We start from the raw sequence: 20611 nt of genomic DNA, 5'->3' as shown, positions 1-20611 counted from the left end.
TAATAATAGAATTTAATATAATGTAATATATATCACAATGATAGAATAGAATGCAATACAATGTGCTGTACTGTAATAAAATGTACTGTACTGTACCGTAATGACTATCGATTACATTATGTAAAAAGGTGGTGGTACTGGAAGTGTTAATGGCAGAATATTTATTATTTGGGTGCAGTTATGCTCAAAGACGCGCTGAAAGGTGGGACGATGCGATTTTGACATAATTATTTTAAGTTTTAGTCGTGTGAACTCATAAAAATCTTACACATAGAGAAAAGACATCAAATCCATAGATTATGAGCGTTTAACGTTAAAAACATAATTTGTCTGCAGTGCCTGAATGGTCTACTCTTCATCATTCGTATCCATTTGTTCACTGTTGCCCAAAATGTAATATATTGTGTCATTGTAAAACAATAATCAGTTCACTTTAAATTTCATACTCACAAAAACCTTGCCCTTTTCTTCAATTAAAAAAATCGTGTATGTGAAATTTACTTACACTTTGGGTTGTTTAGCAGGTATATATTGTCATTACTAAGATTTATGATTTATTAATGCTATAAGCGTCTTACTGTCTGTTCCGGGCAGACGTGGAGAGAGAAAGGAAACGAACGGCTTGGCATGAGAAATCTCCGAAGGCCACTGGATCATCAATAACTTCTTGTTTGAAGGTACGTTTAGGCGTGGTCTTTGTCATGTCATTTAACATTGTTTTTCAATCATATCACTTCGTTGAGCATTGGTTTTGTTTGTGAAATGGATGTTACCGAATTATTTTGGACAGTGGCCGACTCATCCCACATTTATGATCATGTGCGTTCAGTGAGCGGTCGTTGCTTTGGTTACTTTCTAAATGCTGTGGTTTTATTTTGGAAACATCATCTGATTCAAACATCAGAGGAAGATAATTTATAACGCATTGTGCACCTCAGACACACACGTAGCTGATGTGTTAGAGCGCAAGTCTGTATATGGAAGTAGATGTTTGCGTGACTGTGTTGGATTTCCTAGTAGACTCTCAACAGAACATTCCAAGTTCAACAGTCTTTGAAGTTGGCTGTCCAACAGGAATAGATAGAGGGAGAAGAAAAATTGGGGGTGTCTGTTGGTAAACAGTGTGAATTACAGTGAGAAGTATCTCAGACAATCATGCATAGACCTATCAATTTTCATGAGTACACCGTTTTGTCTTTGGAACAGAAATAAACGAAGTGAAATAAACAAAAGAAAGACCACAGTTACTGAACTAGTACTGATGTTTTAGAGCTCCAGACAATACCCACCAGAGTGATTATTTAGCAGGTGCTGAAATATTTTTTTCATTGGAAAAAAAAGAAGAAAAAAAGCATAGAACTAGAAGGGCAAAACTCAGGTTACACTGATAGAGAAAAGGAGTGAAAAGTGTATGGATGATTTTATGTAAAGATATTTTGGCTGTCACTGTGTCAGTGTCTTGTATGGTAGTAAACCACTGACCACAGACCTTCTTCTTCTTTGGCATGGACTGGGTTCCTGAGGAACATATATAGTTGAATGGTGAAGTCTGTTGAGATAAATAGGCATGAAAAGTGGGTGGCCTGTAGCTCAGAAATAACTTGTGTCTAAAAGGTTAAAATTGTGTGCAGGTTAGGGATTGTTAGCTGGGCCATACCCTGACCCAAGAGCTCTAGCGGAAGAGTATCCAGAATCTGGATGGCTGGTTCCACTGGTGCAGGGTTTGGATGAAGAAAAGAAACTGTTGCAGAGGGCTGGGTGGGTGGTGCATTACTGGAACTGTCTTTGGGCTCCCCTTGTCCTCTGTCCCCTTTGGTGAAAAATAGGGACTTTTCAATGTTGACTACACTGCTATTGATCTTGTAAAGCATGGTGAGGTGGTTTTGTTACTAGTCTTCATTTGGCAAGAAACTTTGACTGCAATGTATGTATTGAGCATGCTGGTCATACAGCCTGCTGTCTGATCACTGCAGTTGTTGAAGACATACTGGGCTGGCCTGCATTGCTCTTTCTCAAGCGCCATGATGTCTTTTTGACTTGTCAGATCTCAGACAGTGGATGCGTACCCTAAGACCAGTCTGACCATGGTCTTCTATGTCAACACACGGATACATGCATGCATGCACACGCACACACACACACACACACACACACACACACACACACACAGAGACATTTCCCCATGTCATGCAAATAAGATAATTTTCTACACATTGCCCGTTTACTTCCTTTTCTAATTTTTCTAAGAGCAATTTTGAACCATATTTGTAACAAACCCTGTCTGTTAGTGTTATATTTAGTAACAAGCCCTGTCTCAGTGTCTGTTATAGAACAGTTATTATACAGCATTTTAGAAATGACATTCTCAAATGGAGTTTTATTTATTAAGAGTATAGTCATGAAATATGGAGAATGTAATTACTGCAAATCAGTAATCTTATCAGCGATTGAAATTCATGAAATCAAACATCCACCTGCTAGAAAAAAATCTATTGTCGACATCTCAAAGAATTTGAAAACATTAGAGTTTACTCTTTATAAAAGTATCTGACATTATAGATGTCTTCTCTATCATGTTTTTATTTACTTTTTGCATTTTCCCTGAAAATTTCCAGTTATCATAAAGAATTTTCATCATGAAGCACAATGTCATAGGTCAGGTGACCCATCTGTCTAAATTTCTTCAGTCAGTTCCAGGTTCTATGGGTCATTGTTACTTAGAACTTGATTATAAACATACTGTACAGATCACCGCTGATGTGTTTGGAAGTGCACAGTAACATGGGTGTATGCGGATGCATGTATCATTTGTGCATGTGTGTGTGTATGTGTGTGTGTGTGTGAGATTCACAGTATTTATGTTTTCTTTCTTTGTGTATTTCACTATATATATGTGTATGCTTGTGGTGTATGTTTGTGCACACATATGTGTGAAACCCTCTAAAGATCATCTGAGTTGAGTAGATGGAGTGGGGTAAAAACAAAGAAAAGTGAGGCCAGACATTATGAACCCAGTTTAGTACCCCTCTTGATCGTTCCAGTTTGCATTGGGCATGCACAGTCGCGCATTCACAAAAGCTAAGGTTTTGCTTTTTCATTTATGTTGAAATATTCTTTTGCAAAAAATCTTGACGGTACACATGCTTGATTTGTGTGCACTGAATTTTGTTGCCTACAAAATCATGCACCTGCAGAATTTTCTGCTGGACAGAAGTTCGATATTGTAAAGGTCCCAGGGACTGTGTTATCATAATTCATAATTCATTAGGTTCCAGATTGTCTTCATATGGTCACTCTAATGCTGCACATTCTAATCCAGTCTGCATTGCTATACAAACATAGGCAGGTATACCTTGTGGACATAATTGTCTTGGTTTTAGGGCCAAGAAATGGTGAACAGAAAGAGCTCTCTTTGCAGCAGACACTTCTTGTGTCAGAAGCTCCCACTCATCTAATGATCTATTAACTGGTTGCACATGATGCAGAATCTCCCATTTTATCTGGTAGACATTACATTTTAATACAAAACTTAAGACTGACCCACACCACAAATGGTTCATCGAGTGACCCCTGTCTGCACTTTTTTGGGTCATTTTTCAGATATTCCTCTCGTGGCACCTGGCTTGTCTTGGAAATGAACCCTGGTTATCTTTCGCAGTATAATGAAGCTTTAAAAGAACATTTGCTCATTCTGTCACACATTCCATCTCCTTATTTGGATGTTGAATATGCTGAATATTAACACCCTCATCCTGATTTACAAGAGTGGCGGTTCTTCATTGCTGCCCAACATGCAAGAGGACATAACAAACAAGCGGTAACTATGTTTGAAGCTGACAGATCTCATGCAAATGTAAGAAATAACAACTTTTTTGTGTGTGTTTGGAGGAACTTTTTTTTTTTTTTTTTTAAATATGAAATCCGTTATTTGACCCAGTCATGTTCTTACAAGTACTAGACATTCCAGCCTACCCACTATTCACAACACTGTTTGTTTTTGAGCATCCAACTCCAAGGCTTATGATTAAAGGTAATGTTCAGTATAATTGCATTTCTGATCAGAAAATAGTGACCAGCATAAAAGGAAATGCTCGTAAATAATAGCCAAATAATTACCATTGCTGTCTTATCTACTCAGAACCTATGTATGATTCATTTTGCATGACATGACAATTTGACCTTTATTTACAGTTACATGGTGAATCATACTTTATTCCCAGTAAATTAAAGGCTGTATCACTGTGCACTCGACTTGAAGTTAACAGAACTATTTCTAGAGCTTTGTTCAGTTATAATTGAGGCTGCTCTGATTGAGGTCTGTTGTTAAAGTGGTTTCCAGGATGCCAGATTGAAATGTAGATCTCCACTGATCCACAATGAAGAGCGGAAAAGAGTAACATAACCATGTTTGTTGAGTGGCAAGATGATGAAGCAAATCTCACATGTTCCTTGCTTTGTTAACATGTCATCCTGTAGAGCCTTGTAACATTTGCATCACCATGGTGGCCTAAAGGCAAACCACACCCAGTTATTGATTTTGCCTTGTACATTTGTGAAAAATTATCATGGCAGCTGTTTGACACTCATTTCATAAAGATCACGCATTCGTGAGCACCCCTAACCCATGACACAGATATATGCACTGTAGGCTGGCTCTCTCTCTCTCTCTCTCTCTCTTTCACACACATACACACACACACACACACACACACACACACACACACACACACACACACACACACAGGCATGTGTATTTGTGACATGCAAACATGAAATACTATACACACACACTGTATACACTCACATTCACATTTGGACACCCACCCACATGCCACTTACATGAATGGGCTAAAAATCAATGGCTCAGCACACAGGATGTAGTCATTGTACCTCTGCACACTCACATGCATAGTGTACACCATGTGTACATCACCTGTCAACCAGTGGAGACACATGCTACTCATTATCCCAGCTTTCTCATCTCACTTCCATGAAGCTAAAACTAATCAGTTTGACTCTGTGTTTCATTCTGATTCATTGTATTTTCACTGGTCTCAACCTTGCTAATTTTTCTTCTTTCCCTGACCCCTCGTTCCCCTCTCCCCTGCACAACACACATGCCTGCTGTGCTTGTTCAACCGACTTTTCTTAAAAAAAAAATTTCTTCGCATCCTGTTTCTCTCAGTTCTCTGTCCCTGTTTGCGCAGTGACATTGATTCTCATATTTTACGTTTGTCAGTTTTACTGTGTGGATGACAGCATGAGGTTCACTGGTTGTAGATCACATTGTTTCTGCCTTGTGTTTTCATTCTGAGTGGATTCTACTTGATTTGTGGTCTGGTCTTGCCGAGCAGAGTAATATTGTCTCTGTGCAGTCTAACTTCTCCAGGTAAATAGAAATCAAGGAAGTCAAATAGTGTTAGGGTGTGGTGAATGGTTAAGTTTTTGCTGAGAGTTATGGAACGATGTGTCGTGCAACAGGTAAAAAAAAGGATATCTGTCATCAGTAAATATCAGATATGTTGCTTCTAGTCCAGCCAACGAAATGGTAACATCAGTAATGATATTAATGACTATTATTAGTAGTAATGATACTAATAATTTTAATAAGAGCAATAAGAGAGAGCATGAAATATTTTTGATCAAACTTACGTTTTCACTTTATTGTATTGGTGAGGGCAAAGCAACTATGATTTTAGTGTTTATTAAAGCATTCCTTTTTGTGTGATACATGTGCATGCATTTCTTTGCTGTATATGCATGAATACAGAATTTGAAAAGTTCTGTTCTCAAGACCCCCTGTTTTTTTTGTTGTTGTTGCCTCCTTTAATCAGACAGGGAAAAATAAACGATATGGTGGGAAATGACACACACACACACAATTTTTATTTCTAATTTTTATTTATTTATTTATTTATATTTTTATTTTTTTTAGACAAGTTTCAAATAATTTTATTTTGTATTCTTGCTGTGTTCAGTTTAACTGGGCTGCTCTTCCCAGAGAGAAAACATCAACACAGTGCTCTGTACCACCAAATTTTTGGTTCGCTTTGTGCGTTTATATGTCTTTTCACCAGTGGTTCTTAATTATGAGCTATACATAGCTATACTTACTTCGGTCATGATATATAAAAAAAAAAAATCTAGTTTATTATCAGCTGCAAATGGGTATTTTTACTTTAATCATGATAAAATTAAAAAGGTGTCATTCAAAGGCTTGGGTGGGTCGTTGAACACAAAAAAGCACAGAAGAAAAAATAGTGACAGGCTCTGTCCCTCAGTGAGGCTGCTGTTCTGTGAGAGAGGGCGAGGTGTTGGTGAATAACTGTGTACATGGTGGAGGAGCCAGGTGGCTTATCTGCCAACACAGTGTTTGTCGGGGTCTGGGTTTGAATCCTGCTCTTGCCCTTTATTCCCATGTTCGACTGGAAAATCAAACTGATCGTCAAGTCGTTCAGATGAGACTGCAAAACAAGGTCCTGTGTGCAGCATACACTTGGCACACTGAAAAAGAACCCATGGCAACAAAAGTGTCTGGCCGAATCATGTAAAAGGAAATCCACTCTGATAGGTGCACAAATATATGCATGCACTCAAGGCCTGACAAGCGCGTTGGATTATGTTGCTGTCAGGCGTCTGTCCAGTAGATGTGTAGCGTGTATGGATTTGTCCAAATGCAGTGGCACCTCCTTAAGAAACAAACTGAAACAACATACTGGTGTGTTATGATGCAGTGTGTAAATGGTGGTGTGTTGGTGACACAATGTGTGCACTGTGGTGTGTTAGTGACACAGTATGTATATGGTGATGTGTTAAGATCAGTGTGTACATAGTGGTGTGTTATGACGCAGTGTGTAGATGGTGGTGTGTTAAGAAGCAATGTATACATGGTGGTGTGTTAAGAAGCAATGTGTATATAGTGGTGTGTTATGACACAGTGTATACATAGTGGTGTGTTAAGAAGCAATGTGTACATAGTGGTGTGTTATGATGCAGTGTGTGTACATGGTGGTGTGTTATGACACAGTGTGTACATTGTGGTGTGTTGGTGACACAATACATACATGGTGGTGTGTTGGTGACTAGTGTATACATGGTGGTGTGTTATGATGCAGTGAGTACATGGTTGTGTGTTGGTGACACATTGTGTACATGGTGGTCTGTTGGTGACAACAGTGTGTACATGGTGGTGTGTTGGTGACACAGTGTGTACATGGTGATCTGTTGGTGACACAGTGTATACATGGTGGTGTGTAGGTGACACAGTGTATACATGGTGGTGTGTTGGTGACACAGTGTGTACATGGTGATCTGTTGGTGACACAGTGTATTCACCATTACATGGTGGTGTGTTGTGACACAGTGTATACATGGTGGTGTGTTGGTGACACAGTGTATACATGGTGGTGTGTAGGTGACACAGTGTATACATGGTGATCTGTTGGTGACACAGTGTATACATGGTGGTGTGTAGGTGACACAGTGTATACATGGTGATCTGTTGGTGACACAGTGTATTCACCATTACATGGTGGTGTGTTGTGACACAGTGTATACATGGTGGTGTGTAGGTGACACAGTGTATACATGGTGGTGTGTTGGTGACACAGTGTGTACATGGTGGTGTGTTGGTGACACAGTGTATACATGGTGGTGTGTTGGTGACACAGTGTATACATGGTGGTGTGTTGGTGACACAGTGTATACATGGTGATCTGTTGGTGACACAGTGTATACATGGTGATCTGTTGGTGACACAGTGTATTCACCATTACATGGTGGTGTGTTGTGACACATTGTGTACATTGTGTACATGGTGGTGTGTTGGTGACACAGTGTATACATGGTGGTGTGTTGGTGACACAGTGTGTACATGGTGGTGTGTTGGTGACACAGTGTATACATGGTGGTGTGTTGGTGACACAGTGTGTACATGGTGGTGTGTTGGTGACACAGTGTATACATGGTGGTGTGTTGGTGACACATTGTGTACATGGTGGTCTGTTGGTGACACAGTGTATACATGGTGGTGTGTTGGTGACACAGTGTATACATGGTGGTGTGTTGGTGACACAGTGTATACATGGTGGTGTGTTGGTGACACAGTGTATACATGGTGTGTGCAGGCAGCGCTTGGTGAGGCAGGTTATGTCAGCTGAAGGGAAGTAGACCCGAACCTCCTACCCCCTTTCAACAGACACCTTCCCTGCTGTTGCAGCAGACAGCAGTCTGTACTCCCCACCCCCGTCCTTCGGAATATCATCAGCATGTGAGTGACAACAAATAGCCTTTTGATGGTGCTGTGTGTGTGTGGTTTGTCTCAGTCTATCGTCAGCTGCTGGGAGTTCTTATTTGACTAGTTTAAATGTCTTATATGGTGTGCATGACCATTACATGTTGGTGTTTACAGTGAGCCTATGCTTACGCAAGTTAATTTCCATGTGGATTAATAAAGTGCTTTTGATTTTATTTGATAGGGTACTTTTCATTTTCTGTTCTCATTGGCTTCTTGCCCTGTATTAGTTTTAAGTTACAGGTATTTGTTGCTTTGTGAGTGTATTTAAAGGAGGTTTGTTTGGAACTGTAAAATTTGATGTGTGTGGACAGTGTCAGGATAAAAGCATTTTCGCACAGTTGTTCCTGAAAGCGTTTTGTTGTTTTTCGATTATCTTTAAGCGTATATTTCTTTTATGATGTTGATATTTTGGCTGTCATTTGATCTCAAGACATTTGCGGAAAATGAGCACACACCTGCTCATTGAATTCATTCGGTAGTTGTAATAATTGAAATGCGCATAATGTGCTTTGATCTTTGAGTGGTGAGGAAAGAGGAAGTTCCAGGAGACATTTGTGATGGGTTTCAACATAATGTATGCTACAGACGTTATTTGACTTATTAAAAGCATGTCAGTTCATGGTTATCATGCACATGTGAAGGGTGTCCTACAGAGTGTGGGTGTTAAAGGAATAAGTTTGTCATGACTTCTCCCTGCTGGTGTCTGGAGTTACTTCCCTCATTCCTGTCTTTTAGAGGTCTGTATTGTTGGCCTTTGGGAACCATCCCAACGCCAACTGTCCTAAAACCCTCTTGGCCGAGGGAGTGGGGATGTAACTTGAGCAAGACACTCTCCACTATAATCAAATTGTAGCCCAAATAGTCGGAACAGCAGTTGCCTCCTCTGCTGTTCTGATGGTCATTGTCGGACATGACTGACTATCATATATATTGTTGGAAGGTCATTTTGTTCTTTTCCACAATTGTTGTACTGTAAGTGCTGGGAAAATTGATGAAGTTAACTTTCACTAAGGAAGATAGGATTGTGATGTTTCTCCACTATGACTCAGAACACTATTGAACTAGCATTGGTGTCTTTGGATCACTTGTCACAGGGGATTATAGTTTGCTGCCAATGCTGACATGTCTGAGGAGTCCACAAGGGGCAAAACTGCAGTCCTATCAGGCATACAATAGTCAGCTCTCTCCCTCAGGAGAATTCGGATGGCCCCTTCTGTCTCTTTTCCCCTTGTTATTGTTTATTGATAGTCTTTTCTCTTTGTACATCCTCCAAAAAATTATTTTGATAACAGAAGAGTTGGTTGATTGTTACCTCCTTCGACTGTGAAGAATGTGTGTGTGTGTGTGTGTGTGTGTGTTGTGTGTGTGTGTGTGTGTGTGTGTGTGTGTGTGTGTGTGTGTGTGTGTGTGTGTGTGTGTGTGTGTGTGTGTGTGTGTGTGTGTGTGTGTGTGTGTGTGTGTGTGTGTGTGTGTGTGTGTGTGTGTGTGTGTGTGTGTGTGTGTGTGTTTGTGTGTGTGTGTGTGTGTGTGTGTGTGTGTTTTGATAATGGAAGGGTTGTTTGATTGTTACCTCCACTTGCTTTCATCGACTTTGAAGAATGTGTGTGTGTGTGTTGTGTGTGTGTGTGTGTGTGTGTGTGAATGGATCACACACATGCACACAAACACACACTGGTACACACTAAAGCTTTCTTTCCTAACCTATACATTTTACATGATCAACAAACACAAGAGAGACGGAGAGAGACAGAAATTTGAGAAGGGGTTGGGAAAACTCAGCAGGGTGTAATTCAAGTCCCATACACAGACTGGTTCAGAAAGAGGAGAAGAGAATGTCAACACTTAATTATTAATAATTTATAGTTTGTTCAGCTTCAGGGGATTAAACTTAAAGCAACACCCCCACCTTTCAGTTCCAAAGATATTGACAGTTCTAAACAAACAGTCACTCAGTAATGGGGTGGCACAAATGCATTATATGTTTTTATGTTCAGTGCCGGGGCCAGTGCTATTTCTTCTGTATGCCCAGCCACTATTTTCTTCACACACACATACACACACACACACACACACACACACACACACACACACACCTGAGCAAGGATAGTTTGGGATGGGGGTTGGGGGTTGAAGATCTGTGGTTAGAAATATTGTTTGAAGAAATATGCTTTTAAAGAGAAGATTCAAAAGATGTAACATAGAACAGTGTCTGATAGTGATAAACTACAGAAGAGATTTCCTGAACCAAGGACCATGGTGTGCATATGCAGGAAAACTATAGGCCTCATGTGCATAAAAGTCTTTGAGCAGTAACTGGAAACTGGAAAGCACAGTGTGATGACAAAAAAAGAACCCCAAAAACATTGTGCTGTTACAGCAATCGCCTGCAGTGACCAGTGGCAGTGGAAAGTCAGGAGGAAAGAGACAGGAGTGGATGAAGCCTCAGAGAGGCCTTGTGACTGAACACAGAGCCAGAGCCAGGTGATTGACTACTCACACAGTCACACACACACACACACACACACACACACACACACACACACATAGTGACACACACCCAGTGACACACACACCAACACACAGCCATGTCGTCGCGGCGGATGCGGATGCAGTACTGCAAGGTGATCATGTTGACGTCGATGGTGTGGGTGATGGTGGACGTCTTTGTGCTCATGTACTTCACTGACTGCACCACCGGCAACGCTGGATGCCAGGGGGCCAACGCTGGAGAGGGCGCCATCGCCGGCAACCAGCCGCCCAAGCCACCAGAGAGCAAAGGGTTCCTGGAGAAAATTATTCCTAAAAGTGAGTATTTGTTTCTTACTGGAATCGCTTTTTGAATTATTTCTATTTGTATATATTTATTTGTTTTGAGTTGTGCTGTAGCCAGCTAAGACCTTTCTGATGTGGCCAGAACAGGATGCATATAGCTAGCCAGGTGGACTGGTTGAAAATAGCAAGCCAGGCTGGCCGATCACATTATGGCATGGTTTTGAGATCTGCTGCATGTGGTTTATCAACGTTCAAGTTTTTGTTTTTTTTAACCACAGAACTGCCTTATACAGGAAAGGAAAGGAGAGAGAGAAAGAGAGGGAGAGAGAGAGGGAGGGAGAGAGAGAGAAAGAGAGAGGCTTTGACACTTTGATATCATTGACCATGAGGTTCGTATGACATGGGTGAATGTGTCTGCAGATTTTCATTGCATTGCAGTAAATTAATGAATATGGCCAGTGGTGAAAGCAAATATTGAATCAAAACAAAATTCTTTCCTTGAAGAAAAATGGTAGCAACCAGCAGGCCACCCAACACATTTATAGTTCTGTTCATTAACTCACTCGGGACGACAAGTTTTCTCCCTTGCTTTTCCCCACAGACAGATCATTTGTCAGGGTTTGGAAAAAAAAATACAAAAAATACAAAATACAGAGTAAGAAAATGAAACTTTCAGAACTGGTTTATTACGTGTTGAGCTATTACATAAAAAAAAAAAATCAAATTTCTCATCTTATTTTTACAGTTTTGCCATATGTAGAAAATACTGCCAATTTTTCACCCCGCATCACCATACCCATGCTCGCTTTTTGCATTAAATTCACTTTCGTCTTCGTCATCATCCACCTCTTCAATGTCCGACCCTTCAATTTGTAGCATTTCAAGTACTTCAGCAACCGTAAAACGTTGCCGTTGCTGCCTTGTTCGCTCCACAACATTTTGAGAAGACCCCGCTTTGCTAACAGGCTGGCACGCAAGCAGATGACCGGTCATTGACTTTGTCAGCGTGTGTGCGAGACGGGCCACGCATGGCAGGCTGGCCAATCATACCATTCGATTGTGGAGTGACCCAGAATAGCGCACTCTGCTTGGCTAATCACAAAATCATGTGTACAGCGTGTGATGGATTTTTATTTCTTGAAAATGCTATTCCATTCCGTCGTCTGAAAGCGAATATATTTTATGTAGGAATGTTCACGCATTCCTTCGTCCGGAGAGAGCTAATCCTTCAATAGAACAGATTCTGTCATTGGTTAAAGAAGAAAATGTCAAATGTATGTAGCCACACAGTTTGTAGCTGTCTGTACTAATTGTAGTGATTTTTACCTTCTCTTCAGAGCTTCTGATGAAGATTTTCCCATCAAATTTATCTCCTCCTGATCTTCACATGTTAACATGCTAAAGAGATTCTTTCTTTTTGCAAGATCTTTATCAAAAATCACACATTTATTTCTCAAGGAGTGAGAGGGAGAGAGCAAGCAAGCATGTGCATGCATGTACTTGCAAAGCATGCACGCATTGGCATGTATACAATGTGTGAGTGTGTGTGTGTACGTGTGCGTGTGTGTCAGGTCTTTTACCAAAGAAAGTGCCGAATGGGCCGGGGGAGATGGGGAAGGCTGTGGTGATCCCCAAAGACAAGGAGGCCCAGTCCAAAGATCTGTTCAAGATCAACCAGTTCAACCTGATGGCCAGCGACATGATGTCCTTCAACAGGTCCCTGCCAGACTACAGAATGGACGCGTGAGTTCCCCTTCTCTGTCTGCAGCTTTGCCTTCAGTACAGCTACCTGGATGCATGCTTTCGTGATGCCGCTATGCGGTGCACTGCCCAGCGGAGGATGCATGCACATGTTCAGGCATTTTCTCTCTTGTGTTGGCATGTGTGTGTGAGCATGCATACACACACACACACACACACACACACACACACACACACACACACGCACCTACACACCCATGCACACACGCACGCACGCACACATGTGCATGCACACATGCATGCATGTATGAATTATATTCCATGCCAGCTGGGTTTTTTTGTTGTTGCCCCGTTAGTTCTTAACTTCTCTGAACGCTAAAAAATGATCTTGCTCTACGCCTGTTGCAATAAAAAAAAAAAAAAGGTTGAATTCATGATGAGTTGCTGTAGTTTTGTTTCACTTTCAACTGTGATAAGATAATACATTCATGGAGTATAGTAGTGAAAAGGGCTTGGTTTTGATCCCTTATCTTGTATGGCTGACTGCGTGGGAAAGGTTGGGTTTTGTGGTGTTTCGCATGAGGATCAGACACATGAACTGCCACACCTGTTGTCTCTCACAGGTTTATGCCCCCTGGTGTCTGTCTCCACACAGGTTGCCATAACAATAATAGTGTGTTTTTGCTCTTGTATGTTCCTATACAGTGGGCCCTTGAGGCAGTACATGTGCAGTCATACATGACAACACAGAGCAGCATATGAAGGCATACCTGAGAAAAAGAACAAACCCACATACACACACATACAAAAATCTGCCTATCTATCTATCATCTATCTATCTATCTATCTATCAATCAGCGTTTTTGGCTCAGCACTCTGTATGTCATTTGACTGTTTCACCACAAAATGAATAGGTCATTTTCAAAATTGATGGGTCAGTGAAAAATATCTCTTGTCTGCCTCCTCCATTGTCAACCCTCTGTGGTCCCTCATCCACCACACAAAGTGTATTTATGTACATCTGCTATCGCACCCCAGCTTTCATATACATACATGTGGAACAGTTTAAACGTGTGTGTGTATGTGCGTGTGTGTGTGTGTGTGAGTGTGAGTGTGTGTGTGTGTGTGTGTGTTTTGCTGTTGTTGTTGTGTTGTTGACTGCTGCAAAGGAAATGTTTCCTGTTCAAATATACATCATACATGCATGCTTGTGTTCTTGCACTTTTCTGGATCAGGGAAAATTACCTTGAAACAGTCACACAGACACACAGACACACACACACACAGACACATACACACACACACACACACACACACACACACACACACACACACACACACACACACACACACACACACACACACACACACACACACACACACACACACACACACATGCATACATACACACACTCACACATACTCACATCTTCAGTGTTGACAATCTTCAGGAGTCCATTGCTAATGTATGACTTTTTCAACTCCTTGTTAAATGGTCCAGTTGGTTCGCTGTTGTAGTTGTTAGTTTTTCATTAGAAAGATGATGTTGTTTTTTTTGTGTGTGTTTTTTTTTAAACAAAACTTAAATCAGTCATTTTTTATATGTAACACACACACACACACACACACACTCTTTCACTTACTCGCATGCGTACACAGTAATTTCTTTACCCCCCCCCCCCACGCCCCCCCACATCTTGGTCGACAGGTGCAAGAAGAAGAATTACCCGCCAGTGAACAGCCTGCCAACGACAAGCATCGTGATCGTGTTCCACAACGAGGCCTGGTCCACCCTGCTGAGGACGGTGTGGAGCATCATCAACCGCTCACCAAGACACTTGGTGGAGGAGGTCATTCTGGTCGACGACGCCAGTGACAAAGGTCAGTACACCTGTTGGTGGAGGGGCAGGCGGGGCGGGGTGGGGCAGGTGGGGGGAAGTGGGGATGGCGTCAGTGACATGTACAAGGAGATTCCCCCCACCCCTGAAAAATGGAGCGTGCCTGTCTACATGGCTGGGGTAAAAACAATCATGCGTGTAAATGCCCACTCGTGTACTCGAGTGAACTTGGAAGTTACAGCCCATGAAGATGAAGAAGAAGGAGAAGGTTAGGAGGAAAAGAAGAAGAATGTACAAGATTTGTGGTAAGAAAATGACCATTAATCCAGTGCAGAAAATAAGTATAGATCCATTTTTTTTGACACTGAACAATGCCTTGTCTGTCATACAATCACCATTAATCAGATTCAAACACTCCACTGTCGGCCGTCGTTCTTTCTCTGTCTATGGACCTTGGTTATGGAATGAACTTCCCCTTTCGCTTCGTCAGGTCTCCACACTAAGCTCTTTCCAGTCTGGCCTTAAAACCCGTCTAGTTCCCCAGCCTCTTCTTTGTCGTCAGTTTATCAAATGTACAGTTATGCACGCGTGTGAATGACTGGTTTGAAAGCACTTTGATTTGTCTCTGCACAAATTCAGCGCTATGTAAATACCATTTAATTACATATACTTAACCATGACCCAACTAGTGCAGACTCCGGCAGGGGTCTGACATTCCTGTCCTGTGCAAACTACCATCCGCCTATGCGGAGAAAACGAAACTACGGCCGATAACCTCCCGGAAGTAGGGGGGAGCGCTATATAAATACCAATTATCATTATTGTAATTATTAATCCAATGCAAGAAAAAAGTACAGATCCATGTTTTTTTGACACTTTGTTTCAGTTCTCTGTTTTATGTGTGTTTCTTTTCACAGAACATCTTGGTCGTAAGTTGGATGAATATGTGGCCAAGCTGCCAGTGAAGGTTCGTGTGGAGAGATCAGAGAAACGCACTGGCCTCATACGAGCGCGTCTGAGGGGTGGGTATAATGCTGCTCCTGCATTTGTGTGTTGCATGTATGTGCTGTTTTGTCTGATGTGTCTGGCCTGTTTTCTCCTCTCAGTTTCCCTGTTTTGTCTGATGTGTCTGGCCTGTTTTCTCCTCTCAGTTTCCCTGTTTTGTCTGATGTGTCTGGTCTGTTTTCTCCTCTCAGTTTCCCTGTTTTGTCTGATGTGTCTGGTCTGTTTTCTCCTCTCAGTTTCCCTGTTTTGTCTGATGTGTCTGGTCTGTTTTCTCCTCTCAGTTTCCCTGTTTTGTCTGATGTGTCTGGTCTGTTTTCTCCTCTCAGTTTCCCTGTTTTGTGCTTCTTGATCCTTTGTATTTGGTTCAGGGTTGTGTGCGCGTGCGTGCGCGCGCGCGCGTGTGTGTGTGTGTTTGTGTGTGTGTGTGTTTTCTGAACAGCGAAATAGATAAACACTACAGGTACTTGTGACAGTTGTCTCCTTGACACAGGTGTGTGTGTGTGTGTTTGTGTGTGTGTGTGTGTGTCTGTGTGTGTGTGTGTTCTGTTACTCTCTCCCTCACTCTGTCTCTCTCTCTCCCTCTCACCCTCCCTCTGTATCTCCTTCCCTCCCTCTGTTTCTGTCTGTCTGTCTGTCTGTCTCTTTTTCCACACATCTCTTTTTCTCTTTCATTGAGTGTGTGTGCATGTGCCTGTGTGGGCGTGTATGTGTGTGTGTTTGTGTATGTGTGTGCGTGTTTGTGTATGTGTGTGTGTGTGTGTGCAGGTGCCAAGGTGGCCAAGGGTCAGGTGCTGACCTTTCTGGACGCTCACTGTGAATGCACAGAGGGCTGGCTGGAACCTCTGCTGGCTGAGATCCACAAAGACAGGTAGAGAGTGTGGGGGTGGGGGGGCTGGGAGGTCCATAGTACATATGTTATTTATGGTCAGTCTTCTTTGTTGTGCGACTGTCAGTTTATTTTTCTTCCATCTGTGTCTGTTTTATAGTAAAGAGTGGGTTCAACTGATCAGTGACAGCAATTATTTTATTATAGATCTTGCAGAAATGTGAAATATATGTAGTTGAATATTGACAGTGCAAAAGTCATAGAGCTGTTTTGTAATCTTTCAGACGCAGCAGATTAATTTAGGACTGCAAGTAAGTTTTGCAGACTGACAATAGCACACTTAGTGAAAGAACTAAATTCAGTCAAAAATCACCCCGAAATTAAACCAATGAAAGCAGCAGAAAAGAGAAATCATGTTAAAAATTCACAACTTCAAAACAAAAAGGAATGAAGGGGGAGGAAAGAACGGAAGCTAACTGAGGAGAGACAGTAACTTAACAAATGAAGAGACTTCATGATTATTGACATGTTTGTTCGTTGTGACTGTCAGAAAATGGAGTGCTTGGGAAAGTAACTTAACAAATCAAGAGACTTCATGATTATTGACATGTTTGTTTGTTGTGGCTGTCAGAAAATCCAGTGCTTGGGAAAGTAGCTTAACAAATCAAGAGACTTCATGATTATTGACACATGTTTGTTCGTTGTGACTGTCAGAAAATCCAGTGCTTGGGAAAGTAACTTAACAAATGAAGAGACATGACAATTGTTGACAGATGTATGTATGTTGTGATGGACAGAAGATCTGTTGCTTGGGAAAGTAACTTAACAAATGAAGAGACATGACAATTGTTGACAGATGTATGTATGTTGTGATGGACAGAAGATCTGTTGCTTGGGAAAGTAACTTAACAAATGAAGAGACATGACAATTGTTGACAGATGTATGTATGTTGTGATGGACAGAAGATCTGTTGCTTGGGAAAGTAACTTAACAAATGAAGAGACATGACAGTTGTTGACAGATGTATGTATGTTGTGATGGACAGAAGATCTGTTGCTTGGGAAAGTAACTTAACAAATGAAGAGACATGACAATTGTTGACAGATGTATGTATGTTGTGATGGACAGAAGATCTGTTGCTTGGGAAAGTAACTTAACAAATGAAGAGACATGACAGTTGTTGACAGATGTATGTATGTTGTGATGGACAGAAGATCTGTTGCTTGGGAAAGTAACTTAACAAATGAAGAGACATGACAATTGTTGACAGATGTATGTATGTTGTGATGGACAGAAGATCTGTTGCTTGGGAAAGTAACTTAACAAATGAAGAGACATGACAATTGTTGACAGATGTATGTATGTTGTGATGGACAGAAGATCTGTTGCTTGGGAAAGTAACTTAACAAATGAAGAGACATGACAATTGTTGACAGATGTATGTATGTTGTGATGGACAGAAGATCTGTTGCTTGGGAAAGTAACTTAACAAATGAAGAGACATGACAATTGTTGACAGATGTATGTATGTTGTGATGGACAGAAGATCTGTTGCTTGGGAAAGTAACTTAACAAATGAAGAGACATGACAATTGTTGACAGATGTATGTATGTTGTGATGGACAGAAGATCTGTTGCTTGGGAAAGTAACTTAACAAATGAAGAGACATGACAATTGTTGACAGATGTATGTATGTTGTGATGGACAGAAGATCTGTTGCTTGGGAAAGTAACTTAACAAATGAAGAGACATGACAATTGTTGACAGATGTATGTATGTTGTGATGGACAGAAGATCTGTTGCTTGGGAAAGTAACTTAACAAATGAAGAGACATGACAATTGTTGACAGATGTATGTATGTTGTGATGGACAGAAGATCTGTTGCTTGGGAAAGTAACTTAACAAATGAAGAGACATGACAATTGTTGACAGATGTATGTATGTTGTGATGGACAGAAGATCTGTTGCTTGGGAAAGTAACTTAACAAATGAAGAGACATGACAATTGTTGACAGATGTATGTATGTTGTGATGGACAGAAGATCTGTTGCTTGGGAAAGTAACTTAACAAATGAAGAGACATGACAGTTGTTGACAGATGTATGTATGTTGTGATGGACAGAAGATCTGTTGCTTGGGAAAGTAACTTAACAAATGAAGAGACATGACAATTGTTGACAGATGTATGTATGTTGTGATGGACAGAAGATCTGTTGCTTGGGAAAGTAACTTAACAAATGAAGAGACATGACAATTGTTGACAGATGTATGTATGTTGTGATGGACAGAAGATCTGTTGCTTGGGAAAGTAACTTAACAAATGAAGAGACATGACAGTTGTTGACAGATGTATGTATGTTGTGATGGACAGAAGATCTGTTGCTTGGGAAAGTAACTTAACAAATGAAGAGACATGACAATTGTTGACAGATGTATGTATGTTGTGATGGACAGAAGATCTGTTGCTTGGGAAAGTAACTTAACAAATGAAGAGACATGACAATTGTTGACAGATGTATGTATGTTGTGATGGACAGAAGATCTGTTGCTTGGGAAAGTAACTTAACAAATGAAGAGACATGACAATTGTTGACAGATGTATGTATGTTGTGATGGACAGAAGATCTGTTGCTTGGGAAAGTAACTTAACAAATGAAGAGACATGACAATTGTTGACAGATGTATGTATGTTGTGATGGACAGAAGATCTGTTGCTTGGGAAAGTAACTTAACAAATGAAGAGACATGACAATTGTTGACAGATGTATGTATGTTGTGATGGACAGAAGATCTGTTGCTTGGGAAAGTAACTTAACAAATGAAGAGACATGACAATTGTTGACAGATGTATGTATGTTGTGATGGACAGAAGATCTGTTGCTTGGGAAAGTAACTTAACAAATGAAGAGACATGACAATTGTTGACAGATGTATGTATGTTGTGATGGACAGAAGATCTGTTGCTTGGGAAAGTAACTTAACAAATGAAGAGACATGACAATTGTTGACAGATGTATGTATGTTGTGATGGACAGAAGATCTGTTGCTTGGGAAAGTAACTTAACAAATGAAGAGACATGACAATTGTTGACAGATGTATGTATGTTGTGATGGACAGAAGATCTGTTGCTTGGGAAAGTAACTTAACAAATGAAGAGACATGACAATTGTTGACAGATGTATGTATGTTGTGATGGACAGAAGATCTGTTGCTTGGGAAAGTAACTTAACAAATGAAGAGACATGACAATTGTTGACAGATGTATGTATGTTGTGATGGACAGAAGATCTGTTGCTTGGGAAAGTAACTTAACAAATGAAGAGACATGACAATTGTTGACAGATGTATGTATGTTGTGATGGACAGAAGATCTGTTGCTTGGGAAAGTAACTTAACAAATGAAGAGACATGACAATTGTTGACAGATGTATGTATGTTGTGATGGACAGAAGATCTGTTGCTTGGGAAAGTAACTTAACAAATGAAGAGACATGACAATTGTTGACAGATGTATGTATGTTGTGATGGACAGAAGATCTGTTGCTTGGGAAAGTAACTTAACAAATGAAGAGACTCGATGATTATTGACACAAGTCTGGTCACTGTAATGGACAGAAAATCAGTTGCTTGGGAAAGTAACTTAACAAAAGTAGAGAGATGACAATTGGTGACAGATGTGTGTATGCTGCGATGGACAGAAAATCCATTGCTTGTGAAAGAAATTTAACAAATTAAGAGACACGATGATTACTGACATAAGTTTGTTCATTGCGGTGAACAGAAAATCCGTTGCTTGGGAGAGTAACTTGACAAATGAAGAGACACAATGATCACTGACACAAGTTATTTTGCTGTGATGGACAGAAAATCTGTGTCGTGCCCCATCATCGATGTGATCAGCGACGACACCTTTGAGTACATCACTGGGTCGGATATGACATGGGGAGGCTTCAACTGGAAGCTGAATTTCCGTTGGTACCCTGTGCCACAGAGGGAGCTGGACAGACGGAATGGCGACCGCAGTGTTCCCACACGGTGAGTGCAGTGCTGTACAGATAAGAGATGCCAACTGTTAGGATTTCGCCAAATTTTGTTATGCTCAGTGGCAGTTTGTTCCGATGTTATGCCAATGTAAAGATTGTTCTGACAAGTTCATTTTTGACTCACTT

The 20611-nt window shown here is 40.8% G+C and overlaps 1 protein-coding gene across 19 annotated transcripts in view; it reads left to right on the top strand.

Annotated features, from left to right (window-relative positions):
- The first annotated feature begins 571 nt into the window (after nt 1–571).
- LOC143293929 (polypeptide N-acetylgalactosaminyltransferase 1-like) overlaps nt 572–20611 on the top strand; it is a 51531-nt gene continuing 31491 nt past the window's right edge. For 16 of the 19 annotated variants that reach the window (XR_013056853.1, XR_013056842.1, XR_013056839.1 and 13 more), the window contains exons 1-8: nt 572–677; nt 8127–8269; nt 10674–11101; nt 12640–12811; nt 14478–14650; nt 15525–15629; nt 16378–16480; nt 20307–20477. Coding sequence is in view for 2 of the 19 variants with exons in the window: in XM_076605316.1 (XP_076461431.1) it covers nt 10882–11101; nt 12640–12811; nt 14478–14650; nt 15525–15629; nt 16378–16480; nt 20307–20477 (944 nt within the window). In the remaining 17 variants the exon portion in view is untranslated. Of the gene's footprint in view, nt 678–5205; nt 5390–8126; nt 8270–10673; nt 11102–12639; nt 12812–14477; nt 14651–15524; nt 15630–16377; nt 16481–20306; nt 20478–20611 lie in introns of those variants that run through there. The other 3 variants (XR_013056843.1, XR_013056845.1, XR_013056846.1) reach the window with 3 other exon arrangements.

This window comes from Babylonia areolata, chromosome 19, assembly GCF_041734735.1.
Source record: "Babylonia areolata isolate BAREFJ2019XMU chromosome 19, ASM4173473v1, whole genome shotgun sequence".
In the NCBI taxonomy this organism is placed as follows: domain Eukaryota; kingdom Metazoa; phylum Mollusca; class Gastropoda; order Neogastropoda; family Buccinidae; genus Babylonia; species Babylonia areolata.
This window is presented reverse-complemented; position numbering and strand designations above follow the sequence as displayed.